The 23,685-nt window shown below is 40.2% G+C and overlaps 3 protein-coding genes and 1 long non-coding RNA gene across 6 annotated transcripts in view; 2 read left to right on the top strand and 2 right to left on the bottom strand.

The window, feature by feature from the left end:
* Positions 1-2,395: 2,395 nt before the first annotated feature.
* Positions 2,396-3,325, top strand: LOC311111337 (type-2 angiotensin II receptor-like; the record flags this gene model as incomplete). The annotated part of the gene is made up of 1 exon (XM_084154058.1): positions 2,396-3,325. The coding sequence occupies one exon, from the start codon at positions 2,396-2,398 to the stop codon at positions 3,323-3,325; it is 930 nt and encodes a 309-aa protein (XP_084010184.1).
* Positions 3,326-7,972: 4,647 nt separating this feature from the next.
* On the bottom strand, positions 7,973-8,721 carry LOC311111306. The gene is made up of 3 exons (XR_014610767.1): positions 8,592-8,721; positions 8,366-8,495; positions 7,973-8,019 (listed from the first exon to the last, which is right to left on the bottom strand). It is a non-coding gene; the product is annotated as an uncharacterized lncRNA (long non-coding RNA).
* A 1,520-nt stretch (positions 8,722-10,241) lies between these two features.
* On the top strand, positions 10,242-11,171 carry LOC311111336 (type-2 angiotensin II receptor-like; the record flags this gene model as incomplete). Its single annotated transcript, XM_084154057.1, has 1 exon — positions 10,242-11,171. One exon carries the CDS (start codon positions 10,242-10,244, stop codon positions 11,169-11,171), a length of 930 nt encoding a protein of 309 aa, XP_084010183.1.
* Positions 11,172-11,910: 739 nt separating this feature from the next.
* The window catches only part of LOC311111631 (phosphorylase b kinase regulatory subunit beta-like), a 67,361-nt gene continuing 55,586 nt past the window's right edge, over positions 11,911-23,685 (bottom strand). For 2 of the 3 annotated variants that reach the window (XM_084154405.1, XM_084154403.1), the window contains 8 exons: positions 22,533-22,590; positions 18,495-18,585; positions 17,243-17,439; positions 15,349-15,483; positions 15,123-15,252; positions 14,674-14,781; positions 14,341-14,478; positions 11,911-13,901 (listed from right to left, as the gene is read on the bottom strand). In XM_084154405.1, coding sequence (XP_084010531.1) covers positions 13,764-13,901; positions 14,341-14,478; positions 14,674-14,781; positions 15,123-15,252; positions 15,349-15,483; positions 17,243-17,439; positions 18,495-18,585; positions 22,533-22,590 — 995 coding nt within the window. In that variant the 3' untranslated portion in view covers positions 11,911-13,763. Of the gene's footprint in view, positions 13,902-14,340; positions 14,479-14,673; positions 14,782-15,122; positions 15,253-15,348; positions 15,484-17,242; positions 17,440-18,494; positions 18,586-22,189; positions 22,281-22,532; positions 22,591-23,685 lie in introns of all 3 variants that reach the window. The other variant, XM_084154404.1, reaches the window with a different exon arrangement.

The raw sequence follows: 23,685 nt of genomic DNA, 5'->3' as shown, positions 1-23,685 counted from the left end.
GTGGAAAAGCAAACTCTGTCTGGCCAGTGTGCAAAAACAGTACATTTGTTTATCTTAACAGTTTACAGTCTGTCATTCTTTTCCCCCTCTTTTTCTCTGCAGAGAAGACAAACTTGAATGTATAAGGTGCTGTCTTAACAATGGAAGATTTGACTGTAAAACTGATACAGACATTATTTTTGCTAATTGTTCTCAGATTTGAACTGAGAATTCTGCCATCCAGGAGACAGTAATTCGTCATTTTAGGACCACACTCTTTACTAAGATTAGTCATCATTATAAGTGGATTCTGCTGTCCCCTGGTGGACAGATATAAGTATTTCTGCTTATGCACGTCTATCGAAGGGATGTCCACCAGGTGGTAGCAAAGGGTTGTGGTGACTCAATCTCCACAACATGGCTACTCAAATCAACAGAAAATGACTATAGGAAAAGGGCAGGAGAAACAGACCGTAGTGAGCTTCAAAATGTTTTCTCCTTCACTTATTCACAAAAGCCTCTTATTTGGGGGTGCTGCTATAGACCACCAAGTAGCAACATGAAATATCTGGATAATATGTATGCATTGCTTGATAATGTGTGATGTTAACAGAGAGGTCTATTTTCTGGGTGACCTGAATATAGACTCATTTTCATCAAGCTGTCCGCTCAAGAGGAAGCTGCTCACTGTAAAGAGTGCCTATAATCTGGTTCAGGTTATTGATCAACCTACCAGGGTGTTTACAAACAGTACAGGAACAATATAATCCACGTGCAACGATACCATTTTTACCAATGCTGCAGAACTCTGCTCTAAAGCTGTATCCATATCCATCGGATGTACTGACCATAATATAGTGGCAATATATAGAACAACCCAAAGTTCCAAAGGCTGGGCCTAAAACAGTGTATAAGAGATCATACAAAACATTTTGTACTGATTCCTATGTTGAAGATACAAAAAAATACTTGTTGGTCTGATCTGTGTAATGAGGAGCATCAAGACGCTGCACTTGATGCATCTATGAAGTTGTTTCTTCCAGTTATTGATAAGCATGCACCTATTAAGAAACTGACTGTTAGAGCTGTTATTAAGGCCCCATGGATTGATGAGAAATTGAAAAGCTGTATGGTTGAGAGGGACTAGGCAAAAGGAGTGGTGAATAAGTCTGACTGCACATCTGATTGGCACATTTATTGTAAATTGAGAAATTATGTGACTAACTAAACTAACTAAACTAAACAAAGATAAATTACAAAGTATGATGGAGAAAAGCTTTGGAATACTTGAAAATATACCGTGTTGGATTCAAGTGCACGGTCACTACTTCACCTTTCCATTGTAGTCTGCCCTTTCAGAGGCCCACTATAGTATTTACTGTAGTGTTTTTGCTGACATGACTGTAGTATACTATAGTATTCACTGTAGTGTTTTTGAGTACTTTACTGTAGTATTCACTGTGTTTTTGCGGACATGACTGTAGTATACTATAGTATTCACTGTAGTGTTTTTGCGGACATGGCCGTCGTATACTACAGTCATGTCCGCAAACACACTACAGTGAATACTATAGTATACTACAGTTATGTCTGCTAAAACACTACAGTGAATACTATAGTATACTACAGTTATGTCTGCTAAAACACTACAGTGAATACTATAGTATACTACAGTTATGTCTGCTAAAACACTACAGTGAATACTATAGTATACTACAGTTATGTCTGCTAAAACACTACAGTGAATACTATAGTATACTACAGTTATGTCTGCTAAAACACTACAGTGAAAACTATAGTATACTACAGTTATGTCTGCTAAAACACTACAGTGAATACTATAGTATACTAGTCATGTCCGCAAAAAATATTACAGTAAATACTACAGTAAAGTCAGCAAAAACACTAAAGTGAATACCATAGTTTAAAAATATAGTAATACTACAGTATTTAGACCATAATATACTATAGTAATTCTTCATGTGTGTTAGCTGTACATGTGTAACATGTTTTAATGTTTGGATTAGGACCATCATGGAAATACATTTTAAACTTTTATTTTGGTTATTTTCAACACATTTCTAAGTGCATTGTATCCACATTTGTGGTTGTATTGTATTTTTAAATAGTCAAATAAAATCAACCAATCAATCAAGGGATACTACAGTGTAGAGTATAGTACTTGCAAACATTTCTCATAATGGGGTATTGTGTGTAGGTGGGTGAGAAAAAAACCAATTGAATACATTTTGAATTCAGGCTGTAACACAACACATAACAACATGTGGAACAAGTAAAAGGTTATGAATACTTTATGAAGGCATTGTATGTGGTTAAAAATAGACAGTGTGAAGTGTGAAGAACGGTGAGTTTCCTGACTTCACACCACTCTGATCACTACTCTCAAGTCATGACCATGGATCAGCTCAACATCTCCATCTCTAACATCACCTCGGTGAATCCTGGCAACATCGTCTCCAGTACACTGATGGGACTGTGCTGCCTAGTGGGCATCCCTGCAAATATAGCTGTCATCGTGGTCATTCTGCGCCAGGTAGAAATAGATAATGTCACCCTGAAACTCATGCTGAATCTGGCTTGTTCTGACATCCTGTGTCTGGCCACCCTCCCTGTGTGGATCTACTCCCTCCTGTGTGGTTGGAATCTTAGCCGTGGGCTCTGCAAGTTCTTCTCCTTCATGGTCTATTGCAGCCTACACGTCAATATCATCAGTGTGACTATGATGAGTGTGCAGCGCTACGTGTCAGTTCTCTACCCCCATCAGTGGGCCAGACTGGGAAGGAGAGGTGAGAAGGTATTGCTACTTGCACTATGGGGACTTGCATGCATCCTAACCGGGCCTGCTGTTGCGACAAGGAATATAGTGGTTACTGGTTCCGGTCTAAGATGTAAAAGACACACTGAATCGGACTGGGAAAGAGTGGCTGTTCTTTTATTTGAGACTTTGGTGGGTTTAGTTCTGGGTTCCATTCTGGTCACCTTTTATTTCTTCCTTCACAAGCGAGTAAACCAGACAGCCCTCTTCAGCACCCAAAGGATGACCAGATTGGTCACTGGAATTACTGTGACCTTCATCATTCTCTGGGTTCCTGGTCATGTTGTTAACATTGTGGACATCTCAGCCACCTTGCTCAAGTATTCACACCCTGTTACATCTGCTAAACTGAAGACCTTTAGTGAGTTGACAGGGGACTTTTTTAAGTGTCTTACCTTTGTTAACAGTTGTGTGGACCCCTTTCTGTATGCGTTTGCCTATCAGAGAATTTGGCAGAGAAGTCCAGCGAAGCAGGAGAGAGCAGACAGTGCTATTCAGACCTCTGTGTAATATTTCAGTCAATCATTTATGCTTTTTTGTATTATTATTTTTTTATATATATTTGAGGTGTGCATGTAAATCAGAGGGAGGGGGGCACTACGGCTTTGAAGCAAAGAGGTTACCTATATTGTGGTAACATTTTTAAAAACTCTGATAGTATAATGTAAACACTGTCAAAAAATTGCTTCATTATGATTGACAAAAGACCAACAATGTTGGTGAAAGCAGAAACAGAATGGAATCTCTATAAATTATGGTCACAAAGCAGCTTGAAGCCATCTTCAGTGTCTCCTTTCAAACCATGCAAACTTAGTCAGTGCTTAAATGCATCAAGGCAATGCGTGGATTCTATTGAAATAGTAAATGCAAAATTGAAAGCGAAATTATCAACTCACTTTGCAGGAAGCTGGAGATGGAGTAGGTGAGAAAAAATGTTATTGTTGTCAGTACATGCAACATGACAGTCAGTGACAAAGATAGAATACAGTGATATAGAAACATACTTCATCTCCCTTACAATCCCTTACAGCCACCATCATCAAACATGAAACAAACAGGTATAATATAACTTCACACACATTACATCAACTTTCATCATTTTTATTCAGCCCTTTGGTTCCTAAAACCATAAAATGACCATCATTTTGAGAAAACGTGAAACATTGTCTGAGACATCTTCAAGTGGCACAGTCTTTGATACCCTTCATGGTACAGTGTGTTGATGTAGAAGGAGCAGAAAAAAGCTCTGACTGTCAGGCCCAAACGCTTGAGACAGATTGGCCATAAAATATGCTTTTACTGCTGCCAGCAAAATACATACTCTGACTTTAATGCACAGTTAACTTTTATGATTGTTCTTTAAGAGAAAACATTACACCTTTTACAGGGATGAGGAGGGGATGAGACCTTACTCAGTAAATATGAACAATAGTTCTGCTCTGCAGTTTTGAATTGAACTGTGAATTGATGAGTCCGGTCATAAAGTAACAAGTTAGTGTAACATATACAACCAGCATATTTGCTTTTCCTATTAAATGTTTCTTCAATTGTTGCAGCATCAGAATGAGGTGTACAATAAATAACAGTGTATCATATTAATAAATTGCTCTCCACAAATGCTTGACTGCTACGGTCATTTCATACACCGGTCTGATTTAGATTGCAGACCATGTTCTCTGCTCTAACTAATAATAACTAAAGCACACATGTAATGTATGTATTATGGGCAGACTTCGCATGGTCTGAATATCATCCTTATTTGTGGACTTCCTTGCTTCAGAACACTCAACACTGAAACAACCTTACCTACAACCATGACCTTTTAAGTATGTATTTATCTTTTGCAAAGCTTGACTATCTATCAATCCCATTCTCCAGTCCAAGTGATAAAGCAGCTTTAGAATAGATTCTGAAGTAAATATAATGTATTGAGTCCTACGCAGAAATAATTCCTCTGCTTTTCTCAGTGTTTAACCCTCCTTTTTATGTCAAATTATGTTATTTTCCAGCTCCAGCGGTGAGACTGGTATGACTGCAGCTGAGCTGACATGAGTGGGAGTTACTAGTGGTGGGATCCAATACAATACACATACGCCCAGGCACAAATAGACACGCTTGAATAATCATTACATTTCTGTCGCAACTGCAGCCCAAAGAAAAATAAATACGTTACACCACGTTGCGATTATAAAGCATTTTACAAATTTAGCTTATCTTCAATTATACAAGGCAAATAGTCTATAGTAGGGGTAATGCTCCTCAAAATTCAAACATGATGAACCTAAGCAAATAAAATCAACAGGATGTCAATTTCCTGAAGTTTATTTTTGAAACTAGTATTGAGCTTACAAAATACCCTTGATAGAGTGACGGAACACATTGGTAAACATCATACACATTGAAAAAGTTAAATTCAGATTCACTAAACTGGATAGGCACACTCAAACCACGTGTAAACACATCAACATAAACAACTTAATTAATCCATAATTTGAATAGAGTGAAGGAACTTAAATTACTGTATATTGACCACATTCACAAAAATACAGCGATCAGGCTTTCAGAAAGACCTGTACTTCCTAAGACTTAGACAAAAAGTGTGCACTGGGATGCAACTTTAGTTTTGCATATCATGCTATTGATTAACTACAATCAACAATGTGGGCTGCCCCACAATGCTAATGCTATACAGAAAAGTCTACATGCAAGGATTTCAGAGGGTAACAGGAGTCCTTCAGTTTTTTTGCAATGTTGTTAACAGTAGTAACGGTGTTAATAGGATCTGATACATCCTGTCCCAATATCTTGAAGCTAACAGAACAAGGAGGGTATTGCTGGTGGAACAACAGTCAGTGCTGCTGACTAATTTAGCATGTTGTTAGTGGTTCGACGAAGTAAAGTAGCGGTGGATTCCTCTACTCTGCTGAATGGATTTAGTTTAGCTGACCGAGCAGGGGTCATCCTTGGAGGGCTTCACGTCTCCCTGAAGCAGTTGAATCATCACAGCCTTGGTCAGGTAACTGGAGGTGCCTCTCCTGCCCATCGGAGGTGTCTTATAGAACTCCTCCATATCATCCTGGGGACAATCATGGTTTTTCATTGCAAACTAGCAGTACTGTTATATACAGTGCAAACTGTCAAAAGTTGTCTAACAAACAATGCTTTTCAGCAACGACATGCAGAGTGAACAACTATTCAGATTGGAAATATCTGATTTGAATAACAAGTAAACACGTGACACAATTATTCCCATCCTTACCGATTAATGAATTAAGTCGAGACTGACCAGAATAATTAATCGCCAAAGCACACAAGATGTCCTCCCCTTGAATATGAGGTCTGCTTCTACTTAGCTGCAGTGGCGGCTCCTGAAAAAATTCTCAGGGGGGGCAATTTTTCTGATGATTTAGGTGACCTACACACATTTTTAAAAAGATATGTCCAGCAACAACATGAAGACAGGGGCAGCATATAAGTCAATACCAGAAGCATTTATTGACTGATCTCAAAAGTGTTGGCTTACAAAAGCAAAATAAGTTATCACAGTAAAAATAATCAAGGGTGTTCTTTCACATTCCTCAACACTGCATAAACAATATGCATTTCCATAAACAAATGAAATATCAGCTGAAAATACAGCATCTTGGTATTTGTTCAGATTGCAGGATCAACAAGAGCTTTTACCACATTTTTTGATATTGTTTAATCTTACCTTATGGCCTGCACTTGCTTGTGAAGCTGTCGAGGGCACGTTTGATAAAGACAGCATCGATGTCCTTCTTCTGTAGCTTCTGGTACAGAATGTCGACGTGGGGCATGATTTTGTGAAAAAGCCGCAGGAAAAAAATTAAATCTTCATCATGTAGTATCCTCACGTAGCCAGCTGCCTCTCTCACGGTGTGCTTGTCAAATGAACCCAATGAACCCGTCCGGATGGCTTCAAAACATTCTATGAGGTCGTCTCGATTCTCGTAGACAGTGTTCACGACTCTGCTGTTGCTAACCTCATCGTTGTGGCGGCGGACAGCTAGCCTGTATCCCTCATCCAGTTGAGTGGCAATATTCACTCTCCCCAAAGAAGACAATCTCAAACAGCTATATGTGGGTCTTTGACAGCTCATTTTTCTTAATCTTTTCTGAAAGATGGTGCATGTCGGTTACACCAGTCGCTGTCCAAGCGGTGCTGTCTGCCTTGCCGCCTTCAGGGTGAAAGAGTAGTTTCTTAGTTACGTTCAGGTTACGTTACGTTACGTATGACGAAAGCGCGTAAGTGCAAGCCCTCAGAAACCCATAGAGATTGTATTGAAAGCTCTGAAATTTGAAAAAAATAGATTTTACATGGGAGTCTATGACAGACTTCTGGGCGATTTTCAACCTGACTGAAATCGCCCCAAAAGGGGGGGGGGGGGCATTTGAAGCACGACTTTAGCCTGATTGGACATTTAGTGGCAGTGTGGCACTGTGGCAGATCAGACGTCTAGATTACAACACTGATAACTACTGTTGCCGTGATATAATTGATTAGAAAAAAAATCCCTTCCCTTTCCCGTTTGGCAGTGTGTCGCCCATATCGCCCTAATGAACACACCGCCCCTGCTTAGCTGCCCTGAACCAGATCTAACTTGTACTGTACAACGTTATGGACGTACAATAGCTAAGCTTGCATGCTGCATGAACTCCAAGGAGCTTGTGTGACAGTGGTCTGACCCAACCTTAGATCCTGTGAGCCCAGTTGACAGGTTAGGGCAGAGCATAGCACCTACCTCTTTCTTCATCCCCTCCTGACTCCTGTCCTTCTGGAAGTCATGGAAGGCCTCCTTCACCAGAACGTCCAGGTCCACCTTCTCCGAGAACTCCAGCTCCGGGTTTCTCTCCAACACTATGGACACCACCATCAGCAGCTGCAACCATGGAGATTAGGAGCCATGAGAAAATGTGTGTACAATTAGGATTTTTGTATTGTAAACCCAATGTGTAGTGGAAAGGTTACTAGATTAAATGTGTGGGTAAGATAGTCAATGGAGCGTACTGTTTGACCAATAGCGGTGTATGGAAAACATGCAGCTGTAAATTAGTGACATCTGATTGGCCCATACCTCTACTACTATCTGCCTGTACTCAGGCAGCACTATGTCCTTCAGTGTGTCTTCCACCAGTAGAGAAAAGTTCATCTCATACATGGTCATGTCAGACAGAGTAGGTTGCTGCAATGGAAGGAAAGTGGGAGATTTTAACAGTAATGCTTTAGGCAAGAACACCCCGATGACCAATTATTACCAAAAAGACGAACTCACATACTCAAATAAACAGAAATGTATTTAATAGTGGGTTATTGTGATGCAATGGGGATCTGCTGTATTTATTCAAATCATCATTTTGAATCAACTGCTGTGCCAAGCAGCCTACTGTACTTCAAATAGTATTTTGGGGCATTTCAACACTGTCAAAGGGGGCCTATAGTGTGGTCCTTCAGAGATGTGATTAAATGTGGAGTTTGAGGATGTAAATAAAGAAGGATTATTATGTCTCAACTGCAATAACCAACACTACCTGTGGTAGATGGATCCCTGCCACTACGATGCCATTACAAGTTCTCTCCAAAATTTGCCACACTCGGTCATAGAAGCCATGGGGAGTCCTGTTGAGGGAACCATCGATTTGACGCCTGTTGATCCAGGACCTGGGACGGGTAATGAACAGGGAAATGAATAAAATAGAATAAAAAAATGTGTGTGTGTGTGTGTGTGTCAAGGCTTGTGTTTGTGCTTGTGTTTACCTGCCATGCTGTTGTGGCTGAAGGACATCCAGCAGCAGCTGTTTAACATCGCTGGGGGACATTTGGTAAATGTCCTGGGGTGGCATGTCACCTGCTCGGATCTCCAACTCATGCTTCATGGCCTGGACGATCCATCTACATCAATACCAGCAGAATACTAAGCAAAAACAATGCATCTCATAACCACAGATAGCTATCCTCAAACAGTACAGGAACAATATAATCCACGTGCAACGATACAATTTTTACCAATGCTGCAGAACTCTGCTCTAAAGCTGTATCCATACCCATCGGATGTACTGACCATAATATAGTGGCAATATATAGAAAAACCCAAAGTTCCAAAGGCTGGGCCTAAAACAGTGTATAAGAGATCATACAAAACATTTTGTACTGATTCCTATGTTGAAGATACAAAAAAATACTTGTTGGTCTGATCTGTGTAATGAGGAGCATCCAGACGCTGCACTTGATGCATCTATGAAGTTGTTTCTTCCAGTTATTGATAAGCATGCACCTATTAAGAAACTGACTGTTAGAGCTGTTATTAAGGCCCCATGGATTGATGAGAAATTGAAAAGCTGTATGGTTGAGAGGGACTAGGCAAAAGGAGTGGTGAATAAGTCTGACTGCACATCTGATTGGCTCATTTATTGTAAATTGAGAAATTATGTGACTAACTAAACTAAACAAAGATAAATTACAAAGTATGATGGAGAAAAGCTTTGGAATACTTGAAAATATACCGTGTTGGATTCAAGTGCACGGTCACTACTTCACCTTTCCATTGTAGTCTGCCCTTTCAGAGAGGCCCACATAAAAAAAATACTATAGTATAATGTAGGTCTAAATACTGTAGTATTACTATATTTATATACACTATAGTATTTACTGTAGTGTTTTTGCTGACATGACTGTAGTATACTATAGTATTCACTGTAGTGTTTTTGAGTACTTTACTGTAGTATTCACTGTGTTTTTGCGGACATGACTGTAGTATACTATAGTATTCACTGTAGTGTTTTTGCGGACATGGCCGTCGTATACTACAGTCATGTCCGCAAACACACTACAGTGAATACTATAGCATACTGCAGTTATGTCTGCTAAAACACTACAGTGAATACTATAGTATACTAGTCATGTCCGCAAAAAATATTACAGTAAATACTACAGTAAAGTCAGCAAAAACACTAAAGTGAATACCATAGTTTAAAAATATAGTAATACTACAGTATTTAGACCATAATATACTATAGTAATTCTTCATGTGTGTTAGCTGTAAATGTGTAACATGTTTGATGTTTGGATTAGGACCATCATGGAAATACATTTTAAACTTTTATTTTGGTTATTTTCAACACATTTCTAAGTGCATTGTATCCACATTTGTGGTTGTATTGTATTTTTAAATAGTCAAATAAAATCAACCAATCAATCAAGGGATACTACAGTGTAGAGTATAGTACTTGCAAACATTTCTCATAATGGGGTATTGTGTGTAGGTGGGTGAGAAATGTGGAACAAGTAAAAGGTTATGAATACTTTATGAAGGCACTGTATGTGGTTAAAAATAGACAGTGTGAAGTGTGAAGAACAGTGAGTTTCCTGACTTCACACCACTCTGATCACTACTCTCAAGTCATGACCATGGATCAGCTCAACATCTCCATCTCTAACATCACCTCGGTGAATCCTGGCGACATCGTCTCCAGTACACTGTTGGGACTGTGCTGCCTAGTGGGCCTCCCTGCAAATATAGCTGTCATCGTGGTCATTCTGCGCCAGGTAGAAATAGATAATGTCACCCTGAAACTCATGCTGAATCTGGCTTGTTCTGACATCCTGTGTCTGGCCACCCTCCCTGTGTGGATCTACTCCCTCCTGTGTGGTTGGAATCTTAGCCGTGGGCTCTGCAAGTTCTTCTCCTTCATGGTCTATTGCAGCCTATACGTCAATATCATCAGTGTGACTATGATGAGTGTGCAGCGCTACGTGTCAGTTCTCTACCCTCATCAGTGGGCCAGACTGGGAAGGAGAGGTGAGAAGGTATTGCTACTTGCACTATGGGGACTTGCATGCATCCTAACCGGGCCTGCTGTTGCAACAAGGAATACAGTGGTTACTGGTTCCGGTCTAAGATGTCAAAGACACACTGAATCGGACTGGGAAATAGTGGCTGTTCTTTTATTTGAGACTTTGGTGGGTTTAGTTCTGGGTTCCATTCTGGTCACCTTTTATTTCTTCCTTCACAAGCGAGTAAACCAGACAGCCCTCTTCAGCACCCAAAGGATGACCAGATTGGTCACTGGAATTACTGTGACCTTCATCATTCTCTGGGTTCCTGGTCATGTTGTTAACATTGTGGACATCTCAGCCACCTTACTCAAGTATTCACACCCTGTTACATCTGCTAAACTGAAGACCTTTAGTGAGTTGACAGGGGACTTTTTTAAGTGTCTTACCTTTGTTAACAGTTGTGCGGACCCCTTTCTGTATGCGTTTGCCTATCAGAGAATTTGGCAGAGAAGTCCAGCGAAGCAGGAGAGAGCAGACAGTGCTATTCAGACCTCTGTGTAATATTTCAGTCAATCATTTATGCTTTTTTGTATTATTATTTTTTTATATATATTTGAGGTGTGCATGTAAATCAGAGGGAGGGGGGCACTACGGCTTTGAAGCAAAGAGGTTACCTATATTGTGGTAACATTTTTAAAAACTCTGATAGTAGAATGTAAACACTGTCAAAAGATTGCTTCATTATGATTGACAAAAGACCAACAATGTTGGTGAAAGCAGAAACAGAATGGAATCTCTATAAATTATGGTCACAAAGCAGCTTGAAGCCATCTTCAGTGTCTCCTTTCAAACCATGCAAACTTAGTCAGTGCTTAAATGCATCAAGGCAATGCGTGGATTCTATTGAAATAGTAAATGCAAAATTGAAAGCGAAATTATCAACTCACTTTGCAGGAAGCTGGAGATGGAGTAGGTGAGAAAAAATGTTATTGTTGTCAGTACATGCAACATGACAGTCAGTGACAAAGATAGAATACAGGTAGCTTAGTGGTTAAGAGCGTTGTGCCAGTAACCGAAAGGTCGCTGGTTCTAATCCCTGAGCCGACTAGGTGAAAAATTTGTCAATGTGCCCTTGAGCAAGGCACTTAACCCTAATTGCTCCTATAAGAGCGTCTGCTAAATGACAAAAAATGTAAAAAATGTAAATATAGAAACATACTTCATCTCCCTTACAATCCCTTACAGCCACCATCATCAAACATGAAACAAACAGGTATAATATAACTTCACACACATTACATCAACTTTCATAATTTTTATTCAGCCCTTTGGTTCCTAAAACCATAAAATGACCATCATTTTGAGAAAACGTGAAACATTGTCTGAGACATCTTCAAGTGGCACAGTCTTTGATACCCTTCATGGTACAGTGTGTTGATGTAGAAGGAGCAGAAAAAAGCTCTGACTGTCAGGCCCAAACGCTTGAGACAGATTGGCCATAAAATATGCTTTTACTGCTGCCAGCAAAATACATACTCTGACTTTAATGCACAGTTAACTTTTATGAGTGTTCTTTAAGAGAAAACATTACACCTTTTACAGGGATGAGGAGGGGATGAGACCTTACTCAGTAAATATGAACAATAGTTCTGCTCTGCAGTTTTGAATTGAACTGTGAATTGATGAGTCCGGTCATAAAGTAACAAGTTAGTGTAACATATACAACCAGCATATTTGCTTTTCCTATTAAATGTTTCTTCAATTGTTGCAGCATCAGAATGAGGTGTACAATAAATAACAGTGTATCATATTAATAAATTGCTCTCCACAAATGCTTGACTGCTACGGTCATTTCATACACCGGTCTGATTTAGATTGCAGACCATGTTCTCTGCTCTAACTAATAATAACTAAAGCACACATGTAATGTATGTATGATGGGCAGATTTCGCATGGTCTGAATATCATCCTTATTTGTGGACTTCCTTGCTTCAGAACACTCAACACTGAAACAACCTTACCTACAACCATGACCTTTTAAGTATGTATTTATCTTTTGCAAAGCTTGACTATCTATCAATCCCATTCTCCAGTCCAAGTGATAGAGCAGCTTTAGAATAGATTCTGAAGTAAATATAATGTATTGAGTCCTACGCAGGAATAATTCCTCTGCTTTTCTCAGTGTTTAACCCTCCTTTTTATGTCAAATTATGTTATTTTCCAGCTCCAGCGGTGAGACTGGTATGACTGCAGCTGAGCTGACATGAGTGGGAGTTACTAGTGGTGGGATCCAATACAATACACATACGCCCAGGCACAAATAGACACGCTTGAATAATCATGACATTTCTGTCGCAACTGCAGCCCAAAGAAAAATAAATACGTTACACCACGTTGCGATTATAAAGCCTTTTACAAATTTAGCTTATCTTCAATGATACAAGGCAAATAGTCTATAGTAGGGGTAATGCTCCTCAAAATTCAAACATGATGAACCTAAGCAAATAAAATCAACAGGATGTCAATTTCCTGAAGTTTATTTTTGAAACTAGTATTGAGCTTACAAAATACCCTTGATAGAGTGACGGAACACATTGGTAAACATCACACACATTGAAAAAGTTAAATTCAGATTCACTAAACTGGATAGGCACACTCAAACCACGTGTAAACACATCAACATAAACAACTTAATTAATCCATAATTTGAATAGAGTGAAGGAACTTAAATTACTGTATATTGACCACATTCACAAAAATACAGCGATCAGGCTTTCAGAAAGACCTGTACTTCCTAAGACTTAGACAAAAAGTGTGCACTGGGATGCAACTTTAGTTTTGCATATCATGCTATTGATTAACTACAATCAACAATGTGGGCTGCCCCACAATGCTAATGCTATACAGAAAAGTCTACATGCAAGGATTTCAGAGGGTAACAGGAGTCCTTTTGTTTTTTTGCAATGTTGTTAACAGTAGTAACGGTGTTAATAGGATCTGATACATCCTGTCCTAATATCTTGAAGCTAACAGAACAAGGAGGGTATTGCTGGTGGAACAACAGTCAGTGCTGCTGACTAATTTAGCATGTTGTTAGTGGTTCGACGAAGTAAAGTAGCGGTGGATTCCTCTACTCTGCTGAATGGATTTAGTTTAGCTGACCGAGCAGGGGTCATCCTTGGAGGGCTTCACGTCTCCCTGAAGCAGTTGAATCATCACAGCCTTGGTCAGGTAACTGGAGGTGCCTCTCCTGCCCATCGGAGGTGTCTTATAGAACTCCTCCATATCATCCTGGGGACAATAATGTTTTTTCATTGCAAACTAGCAGTACTGTTATATACAGTGCAAACTGTCAAAAGTTGTCTAACAAACAATGCTTTTCAGCAACTACATGCAGAGTGAACAACTATTCAGATTGGAAATATCTGATTTGAATAACAAGTAAACACGTGACACAATTATTCCCATCCTTACCGATTAATGAATTAAGTCGAGACTGACCAGAATAATTAATCGCCAAAGCACACAAGATGTCCTCCCCTTGAATATGAGGTCTGCTTCTACTTAGCTGCCCTGAACCAGATCTAACTTGTACTGTACAACGTTATGGACGTACAATAGCTAAGTTTGCATGCTGCATGAACTCCAAGGAGCTTGTGTGACAGTGGTCTGACCCAACCTTAGATCCTGTGAGCCCAGTTGACAGGTTAGGGCAGAGCATAGCACCTACCTGTTTCTTCATCCCCTCCTGACTCCTGTCCTTCTGGAAGTCATGGAAGGCCTCCTTCACCAGAACGTCCAGGTCCACCTTCTCCGAGAACTCTAGCTCCGGGTTTCTCTCCAACACTATGGACACCACCATCAGCAGCTGCAACCATGGAGATTAGGAGCCATGAGAAAATGTGTGTACAATTAGGATTTTTGTATTGTAAACCCAATGTGTAGTGGAAAGGTTACTAGATTAAATGTGTGGGTAAGATAGTCAATGGAGCGTACTGTTTGACCAATAGCGGTGTATGGAAAACATGCAGCTGTAAATTAGTGACGTCTGATTGGCCCATACCTCTACTACTATCTGCCTGTACTCAGGCAGCACTATGTCCTTCAGTGTGTCTTCCACCAGCAGAGAAAAGTTCATCTCATACATGGTCATGTCAGACAGAGTAGGTTGCTGCAATGGAAGGAAAGTGGGAGATTTTAACAGTAATGCTTTAGGCAAGAACACCCCGATGACCAATTATTACCAAAAAGACTAACTCACATACTCAAATAAACAGAAATGTATTTAATAGTGGGTTATTGTGATGCAATGGGATCTGCTGTATTCAAATCATCATTTTGAATCAACTGCTGTGCCAAGCATCCTACTGTACTTCAAATAGTATTTTTGGGCATTTCAACACTGTCAAAGGGGGCCTATAGTGTGGTCCTTCAGAGATGTGATGAAATGTGGAGTTTGAGGATGTAAATAAAGAAGGATTATTATGTCTCAACTGCAATAACCAACACTACCTGTGGTAGATGGATCCCTGCCACTATGATGCCATTACAAGTTCTCTCCAAAATTTGCCACACTCGGTCATAGAAGCCATGGGGAGTCCTGTTGAGGGAACCATCGATTTGACGCCTGTTGATCCAGGACCTGGGACGGGTAACGAACAGGGAAATGAATGAAATAGAATAAAAAAATGTGTGTGTGTGTGTGTGTGTCAAGGCTTGTGTTTGTGCTTGTGTTTACCTGCCATGCTGTTGTGGCTGAAGGACATCCAGCAGCAGCTGTTTAACATCGCTGGGGGACATTTGGTAAATGTCCTGGGGTGGCATGTCACCTGCTCGGATCTCCAACTCATGCTTCATGGCCTGGACGATCCATCTACAGTGGGGAAAAAAATTATTTAGTCAGCCACCAATTGTGCAAATTCTCCCACTTAAAAAGATGAGAGAGGCCTGTAATTTTCATCATAGGTACACGTCAACTATGACAGACAAATTGAGAAAAGAAAATCCAGAAAATCACATTGTAGGATTTTTAATGAATTTATTTGCAAATTATGGTGGAAAATAAGTATTTGGTCACCTACAAACAAGCAAGATTTCTGGCTCTCACAGACCTTTAACTTCTTCTTTAAGAGGCTCCTCTGTCCTCCACTCGTTACCTGTATTAATGGCACCCGTTTGAACTTGTTATCAGTATAAAAGACACCTGTCCACAACCTCAAACAGTCACACTCCAAACTCCACTATGGCCAAGACCAAAGAGCTGTCAAAGGACACCAGAAACAAAATTGTAGACCTGCACCAGGCTGGGAAGACTGAATCTGCAATAGGTAAGCAGCTTGGTTTGAAGAAATCAACTGTGGGAACAATTATTAGGAAATGGAAGACATACAAGACCACTGATAATCTCCCTCGATCTGGGGCTCCACGCAAGATCTCACCCCGTGGGGTCAAAATGATAACAAGAACGGTGAGCAAAAATCCCAGAACCACACGGGGGGACCTAGTGAATGACCTGCAGAGAGCTGGGACCAAAGTAACAAAGCCTACCATCAGTAACACACTACGCCGCCAGGGACTCAAATCCTGCAGTGCTAGACGTGTCCCCCTGCTTAAGCCAGTACATGTCCAGGCCCGTCTGAAGTTTGCTAGAGTGCATCCAGAAGAGGATTGGGAGAATGTCATATGGTCAGATGAAACCAAAATATAACTTTTTGGTAAAAACTCAACTCGTCGTGTTTGGAGGACAAAGAATGCTGAGTTGCATCCAAAGAACACCATACCTACTGTGAAGCATGGGAGTGAAAACATCCTACTTTGGGGCTGTTTTTCTGCAAAGGGACCAGGACGACTGATCCGTGTAAAGGAAAGAATGAATGGGGCCATGTATCGTGAGATTTTGAGTGAAAACCTCCTTCCATCAGCAAGGGCATTGAAGATGAAACGTGGCTGGGTCTTTCAGCATGACAATGATCCCAAACACACCGCCCGGGCAACGAAGGAGTGGCTTCGTAAGAAGCATTTCAAGGTCCTGGAGTCTCCAGATCTCAACCCCATATAAAATCTTTGGAGGGAGTTGAAAGTCTGTGTTGCCCAGCGACAGCCCCAAAACATCACTGCTCTAGAGGAGATCTGCATGGAGGAATGGGCCAAAATACCAGCAACAGTGTGTGAAAACCTTGTGAAGACTTACAGAAAACGTTTGACCTGTGTCATTGCCAACAAAGGGTATATAACAAAGTACTGAGAAACTTTTGTTATTGACCAAATACTTATTTTCCACCATAATTTGCAAATAAATTCATAAAAAATCCTACAATGTGATTTTCTGGATTTTTTCTCTCTCATTTTGTCTGTCATAGTTGACGTGTACCTATGATGAAAATTACAGGCCTCTCTCATCTTTTTAAGTGGGAGAACTTGCACAATTGGTGGCTGACTAAATACTTTTTTTCCCCACTGTACATCAATACCAGCAGAATACTAAGCAAAAACAATGCATCTCATAACCACAGATAGCTATCCTCAAACAGACAGATTGAGAGACAAACAGAATAACAACCACCCAGCTGTAGGATCAGAATGGCCATGGCTACAGCCTGCCTAGCTCTATTCCTCCAGGGCTCTATTCGTACCCGACGCGGATCTTGAGCATGCCGCTGAACAGCTCGGGGGTGTTGGAGATGATCCAGCCGATGTGGATGACCAGCTCCTGCTGCAGCACGGCCTCCCTCTCCCCGTAGCACTTGCTGTAGAGGATGCCCTTGATAACCCCAGGTGAGAGGGGGTTGGAGATCACCTCCTCCTCATGCCCAAACAGTCCCAGCGTTACCTGGCAACAGAGCACAGCCCAGCCAGCATCAGAGAAATGTCTGCAGTTCTGTTATTGTTTTGTGGGGATTATTTTACTAAGAGGACAGAGTGATGAACCAGAAAGGTAGAGGTGTTAACAAGGAGCAAATAGTCAAAATGATTGAAATAAAAACTTAGATTATATTTTATTTTCTATTATGGGTGACATCACTCAACCTATAAGCTTTTTGACAGACCAGATATTGTGCAATACTATATAGAAATTCTGATGTCTTCGGGTCCCCTTCGCTAGGGCGGCAGGTAGCTTAGTGGTTAAGAGCGTAGTGCCAGTAACCGAAAGGTCGCTGGTTCTAATCCCAGAGCCGACTAGGTGAAAAATCTGTCGATGTACCCTTGAGCAAGGCACTTAACCCTAATTGCTCCTGTAAGTCGCTCTGGATAAGAGCGTCTGCTAAATGACTAAAATGTAAATGTAAAACTATCTCTCCATCTCCCCACTGTAAAACTGCCTCTACGATGCAATTTATATGCAGATTCACACCTTGAGGTACTTCATAGTAATGAACCGCCCAAAACTCTTGGGTGGGAAAATGAGGCCAGAAATGGGTACTGCTAGGAAGCAACTAATCTCTGTGTAATATTTGAGAAAAAGTATAATGATAAAACATTGGCCAAGGCAGCTCACTTCATATAAATCCAAGGGAAAATGGAGCTTATATTAGGTTATAGGTCAGGTCACAGCATACATAGAGCCTGTTAATGCCAGGAATACACTTTTAGCAGGTTACTATACGAAACACAATAGCAGCCTTGCTACAGGGCTAAAGAACAGTGAGTTAGCTGGGAAATACGAAGCGTGCAACTGCAATAACACTAAGCATTTCATATAGGACAATAGCATGCAGAGCTCATTGTCAACTGAACGTTCCTAATACTTTCAAAATGGACATCATTTCATCCAATTCATTGATAATCAGTGAACATTAAGATTGTGTTCGAAATAGTCATCGGACTTGAAAAAAACGAACATGGTTCAACTTTTAAATTTGTCCTCATTTTCAAATGTCCACTTACCTGCTTGCCATGCACTAAAACACTAGTAATACTTGGGGCAATGCTGTCCACTAGCTTAGTTATCACACTGGCTGCGATTCGTACAACCCCCCTGGTGAACAAAAACACAAGGAGATCCTTAATAAGATCAACGCTATATGTGTCAATACGTTAACTCTACAGTAGGAGCAGTTCATAATGACAGTGCAATAACAATGTAGTCTGCTGTGTTCTCTATCATAAGAACCATACATAAAGTATAACCATGAAATTAAGGCTGATGTGCTGTAACGTGATTTGAGGCACATTACTGAAGGTGCAATTAATGTAATGAAGTTCTAAAACAAAGGCAAGTGTGTGTGTGTGGGATGTCCCACTCATGTCCACCAGTGTGTCTATACAGTACAAAGAGCCTTGTTTTGCTGAGCAAATGAAAAACAACCTAAATCGACTCTGGTTTTCATCTCCAGATTGTCAAAATAAATGATCATCATTGCAATTCTGCACATGTAAAACCACATATCTACAAACTTCCCTTCCTGCAACTGAAGGACTTTTGTATAAATAACTAAAATGGCGGACTGATCAAATCACAAGATGCCGTCCCCATGGAATGGAAAGCAATTAGCATGGTGGGTGCTTCCCTCTGGGACATCTAGCCATAGCCCTAGCCTACCCTGGCAGAACAGGCAGTTGCTCCAAATGAAGATTTCACTGCATGAATTCAACTCTGACTCCTGCCATTGTTTCCCAACTCAGCCAATTCATTTTCACTATTAGATTAGGGGGGTGGGCAGACATAAATTTCACAAATTTACGATTGCATTATTCGCTAGAGTAACTGTGCAATACGTCTCCTCCTGCTTGCTGGGTTCCTGTGAGGAAAAAGCAACAGGCATTGGCTGTAGATATAGTACATACGCTCCCCTCTGTATTTATTTGGACAGTAAGCTAAAACAACATTTTGTCTCTATACTCCAGCATTTTGGATTTGAGATCAATGTTTTATATGAGGTGACAGTACAGAAAGTCTCCTTTTATGTGAGGGTATTTTCATAGAAATCAGTTTTCCCGTTTAGACATTTGTACAAATTCACTTACAGTGTATTTAAGCAGTTAAAAGTTTAGTATTTGGTCCCATATTCCTAGCATGTTATGACTACATCAAGCTTGTGACTCTACAAGCATTTGCAGTTTTTTGGGGTTGTGCTTTGGATTATGTTGTACCCAATATACAGTACCAGTCAAAAGTTTAGACACACCTACTCATTCCAGGGTTTTTCATTATTTTTTACTATTTTCTACATTGGAATCATGTAGTAACCAAAAACTTGTTAAATAAATCAAAAATATATTTTATATTTGAGATTCTTCAAATAGCCACCCTTTGCCTTGATGACAGCTTTGCACACTATTGGCATTCTCTCAACCAGCTTCATGAGGTAGTCACCTGGAATGTATTTCAATTAACAGGTGTGCCTTCTTAAAAGTTAATTTGTGGAATTCCTTTCCTTCTTAATGCGTTTGAGCCAATCAGTTGTGTTGTGACAAGGTAGGGGGGGGTTTACAGAAGATAGCCCTATTTGGTAAAAGACCAAGTCCATATTATGGCAAGAACAGCTCAAATAAGCAAAGAGAAACGACAGTCCATCATTAGTTTAAGATATGAAGGTCAGTCAATACGGAACATTTCAAGAACTTTGAAAGTCTCTTCAAGTGCAGTCGCAAAAAACATCAAGCGCTATGATGAAACTGTCTCTCATGAGGACCGCCACAGGAATGGAAGACCCAGAGTTACCTCTGCTGCAGAGGATAACTTCATTCGAGTTACCAGCCTCAGAAATTGCAGCCCAAATAAATGCTTCACAGAGTTCAAGTAACAGACACATCTCAACATCAACTGTTCAAAGGGGATTGTGTGAATCAGGCCTTCTTGGTCGAATTACTGCAAAGAAACCACTACTAAAGGACACCAATAAGAAGAAGAGACCTGCTTTGGCCAAGAAACACGAGCAATGGACATTAGACAGGTGGAAATCTGTCCTTCGGTATGGATTCTAAATTTGAGATTTTTGGGTCGAACCTTGTGAGACGCGGTGTTGATGAACGGATGATCTCCGCATGTGTATTTCCCACCGTAAAGCATGGAGGAGGAGGTGTTATGGTGTGAGGGTGCTTTGCTGGTGACACTGTCAGTGATTTATTTAGAATTCAAGGTACACTTAAACAGCATGGCTACCACAGCATTCTACAGCGATACGCCATCCCATCTGGTTTGCGCTTTCTTGTTTACTATATGATTCCATATGTGTTATTTCATAGTTTTGATGTCTTCATTATTATTCCACAATGTAAACAATTGTAAAAATAAAGAACAGCCCTTGAATGAGTAGGTGTGTCCAAACTTTTGACTGGTAGTGTAAATTAATGGTAAATAATGTATTGTGTCATTTTGGAGTCATTTCTATTGTAAATAAGAATATAATATGTTTCTACATTAATATGGATGCTATCATGATTATGGTTAATCCTGAATGAATCGTGAATAATGATGAGTGAGAAAGTTACAGAGGCACAAATGTTTTTGGTAATGGTGAGAGGTTAGCATGTTGTGGGGGTATGATCTTTGTGCATCTGTAACTTTCTCACTATATGGGACCTTATACTAAACGTTTGACTACTTTAATACAGTATATGTGAATTTGTCCAAATACTTATGACCCCTTGAAATGGGAGGACTAGATAGAGCACATAGTGCTTTCACTTCTAAATGGTACAACAGATATGTATAAAATACCCTCAAATAAAAGGTGGCATTCTGTACTGTCGCCTCTTATAAAACATATTGATCTCACATCCAAAATTCTGGAGTATAGAGCCAAATTAAAGGTTCTAGCTTCACTGTCCAAATAAATACGGAGGGGAGTGTACATGGCAGCAGACAGGGTTGCTTAGCCATACACATCAACTTTTTAAAAACGGTCTCAATAGCAGTCAAAATAAAAATCAGAAAATACAGTGCTTTATACTTCAGGTGGATTGTAGGTTCTAGTAAAAACAAGATTTCCTAAAAAGGTGTACTTTCATCATTTTGACAATATTCACCTCCCATTTACCACTCAAATTCAGCCTTCTATCATTTTACTTATTGTAAATTGTGCTCATATTATTTTAGCACTAATATGGTCTATGGCTTATACGTCTACATATTTTGTCGAGGAAATGTCAGGCTAAATGCTCAAAGGGCATGTTGTGATGTTAAATCATTGATGTTGTGTAATGTAAAGGAACTTATTTCAAGCTCCACTTATTAACCCATGTTAAATAAATGAGAAAGGAAAGTGGACCAAGTATTGATATGGTTCCAGAGCAAGGTGGAGCCTGGCCTATGGGCTGTTCTACTCTCCGACTCTCAGGTCCCTCTGCAATTATGCTCAATCTTAGCGCTGAGCAATATGAAAACTCACAACCAGCTCCCCTGAAACAGCCGAACCATCACAACTACAACGGCAAGAGCAAAAAGGCCAACGGAGCATGTGAACGTGAAATTGATTGTCCATAGAGAGCAATTGGATAGTGCTGCAGAGGGAAGGAGTGAATGAGTGAAGCATAGCACTTACAGTTAATGGTACACGCTGTGCACAGTGACTGACTGGCAAACTGAGCTAATACAGTACACAAGCTACACACTCAACATATCAACTCTCCTCCGTTACCTGCTTGCCATGGACCACCAGTGTGGTGATATGAGGGGCTATAGAACTGGCAAACTTCATGATAACGGCCGCAGCGTAACGTACCGCCAGCCTACACCCATAGAAATGTGTATCATTGTTTACAACAGTTTGGAATTCAGTGGAGAAATTTACAATTTTGATGAAGACAGACATAGGAGAGAAAATGTTACATAAATCTTGAAACGACAGTAAAATTATCTGAAAGGCAAAAAAGTTAAAGGCTCTTCATAGAGGTACTGTAAAAAATGGATGGATATTACAAACTATTGTTTCACGTTAAATGGAAAGGGAATGATGTGCTAGAGAAAGAAGGAAATCTGACCAAAGCTTCCTGGTCCCAGCTCTTCTGTAAAGTCTCTCCATGTCTTCCATTAGGGTCTCTGGAAACAGTAAAAAAAAAAGAAGAAAAAAGTCCTCTAAGTGAACTGAGCAATGCAAATCACTGTATATATTCTAGAAATTATGTAAAACAAACAATGTAAACTGTAGATGATTGGGTCTGAAAACAGTGTTTGCCAAGACACTGCTATTCATGACACTAGCTGCATAGGCTATGCCTTGGTTGAATTGACCCCATTTCTTCTTTTTATTATTTCTAACACAGAGGAGATCCTGATCCAAACAAAATCAGTTAGTCATGGGGTGCTAAATGGATTAGGCTCTGGACATTTCATTTACAGTGATGCACTGATATCCACCCTGGGGCTTGTTGGCCTGGTCGTCTGGCTCTCATAAATAGTGTTAAAGTATCTGTCCACTGTTCCCAATTTTTGTTATAAAATATGACCTCAAATTAATTACAATATGAATTAAATAGATGTCCTTCCAAAACATTATAATTAAGGATGTTAAAAATCTGCTTTTCTCTGTGCCCCTGCTTGGCCTGTTAGGAAACAACAGAGTGGCCCCCGACACCAAATCTCAACCCAATTGAACACTTATGGGAGATTCTGGAGCAGTGCCTGAGACAGCGTTTTCCACCACCATCAACAAAACACCAAATTATTAATTTTCTTGTGGAAGAATGGTGTCGCATCACTCCAATAGAGTTCCAGACACTTGTAGAATCTATGCCAAGGTGCATTGAAGCTTTTCTGGCTTGTGGTGGTCCAATGCCCTATTTGGGACACTTTATGTTGGTGTTTTCTTTATTTTGGCAGTTACCTGTGTATCAGTCAACAACAGCAAACTGGGTTTCCTCTTGACATAAAACTTTTAGCTGCAAACCACAGGATTTAAAATAGAAGGGAATGGCGAGATGGTTGTTGAATGGAGGATCTGCTTTGACTTGCTTTCTTGTTGGCTTGCCAGTTAGCCGCGACAGCGAATGTTAGCATGCTAGTTAGCTAACTGCTTCTAAACAGCCAGCAGACCAACTCTTAAAAACCACATAATTTGAAATAGAAGGGACTGGCAAGATAGTTGTTGCATAGGCGTTGTCTTTTTTGATAACAGCAACTGTGGATTGTTGGATT

Source organism: Coregonus lavaretus (assembly GCF_964263955.1).
Source record: "Coregonus lavaretus genome assembly, chromosome: 37".
Lineage (NCBI taxonomy): Eukaryota > Metazoa > Chordata > Actinopteri > Salmoniformes > Salmonidae > Coregonus > Coregonus lavaretus.
This window is presented reverse-complemented; position numbering and strand designations above follow the sequence as displayed.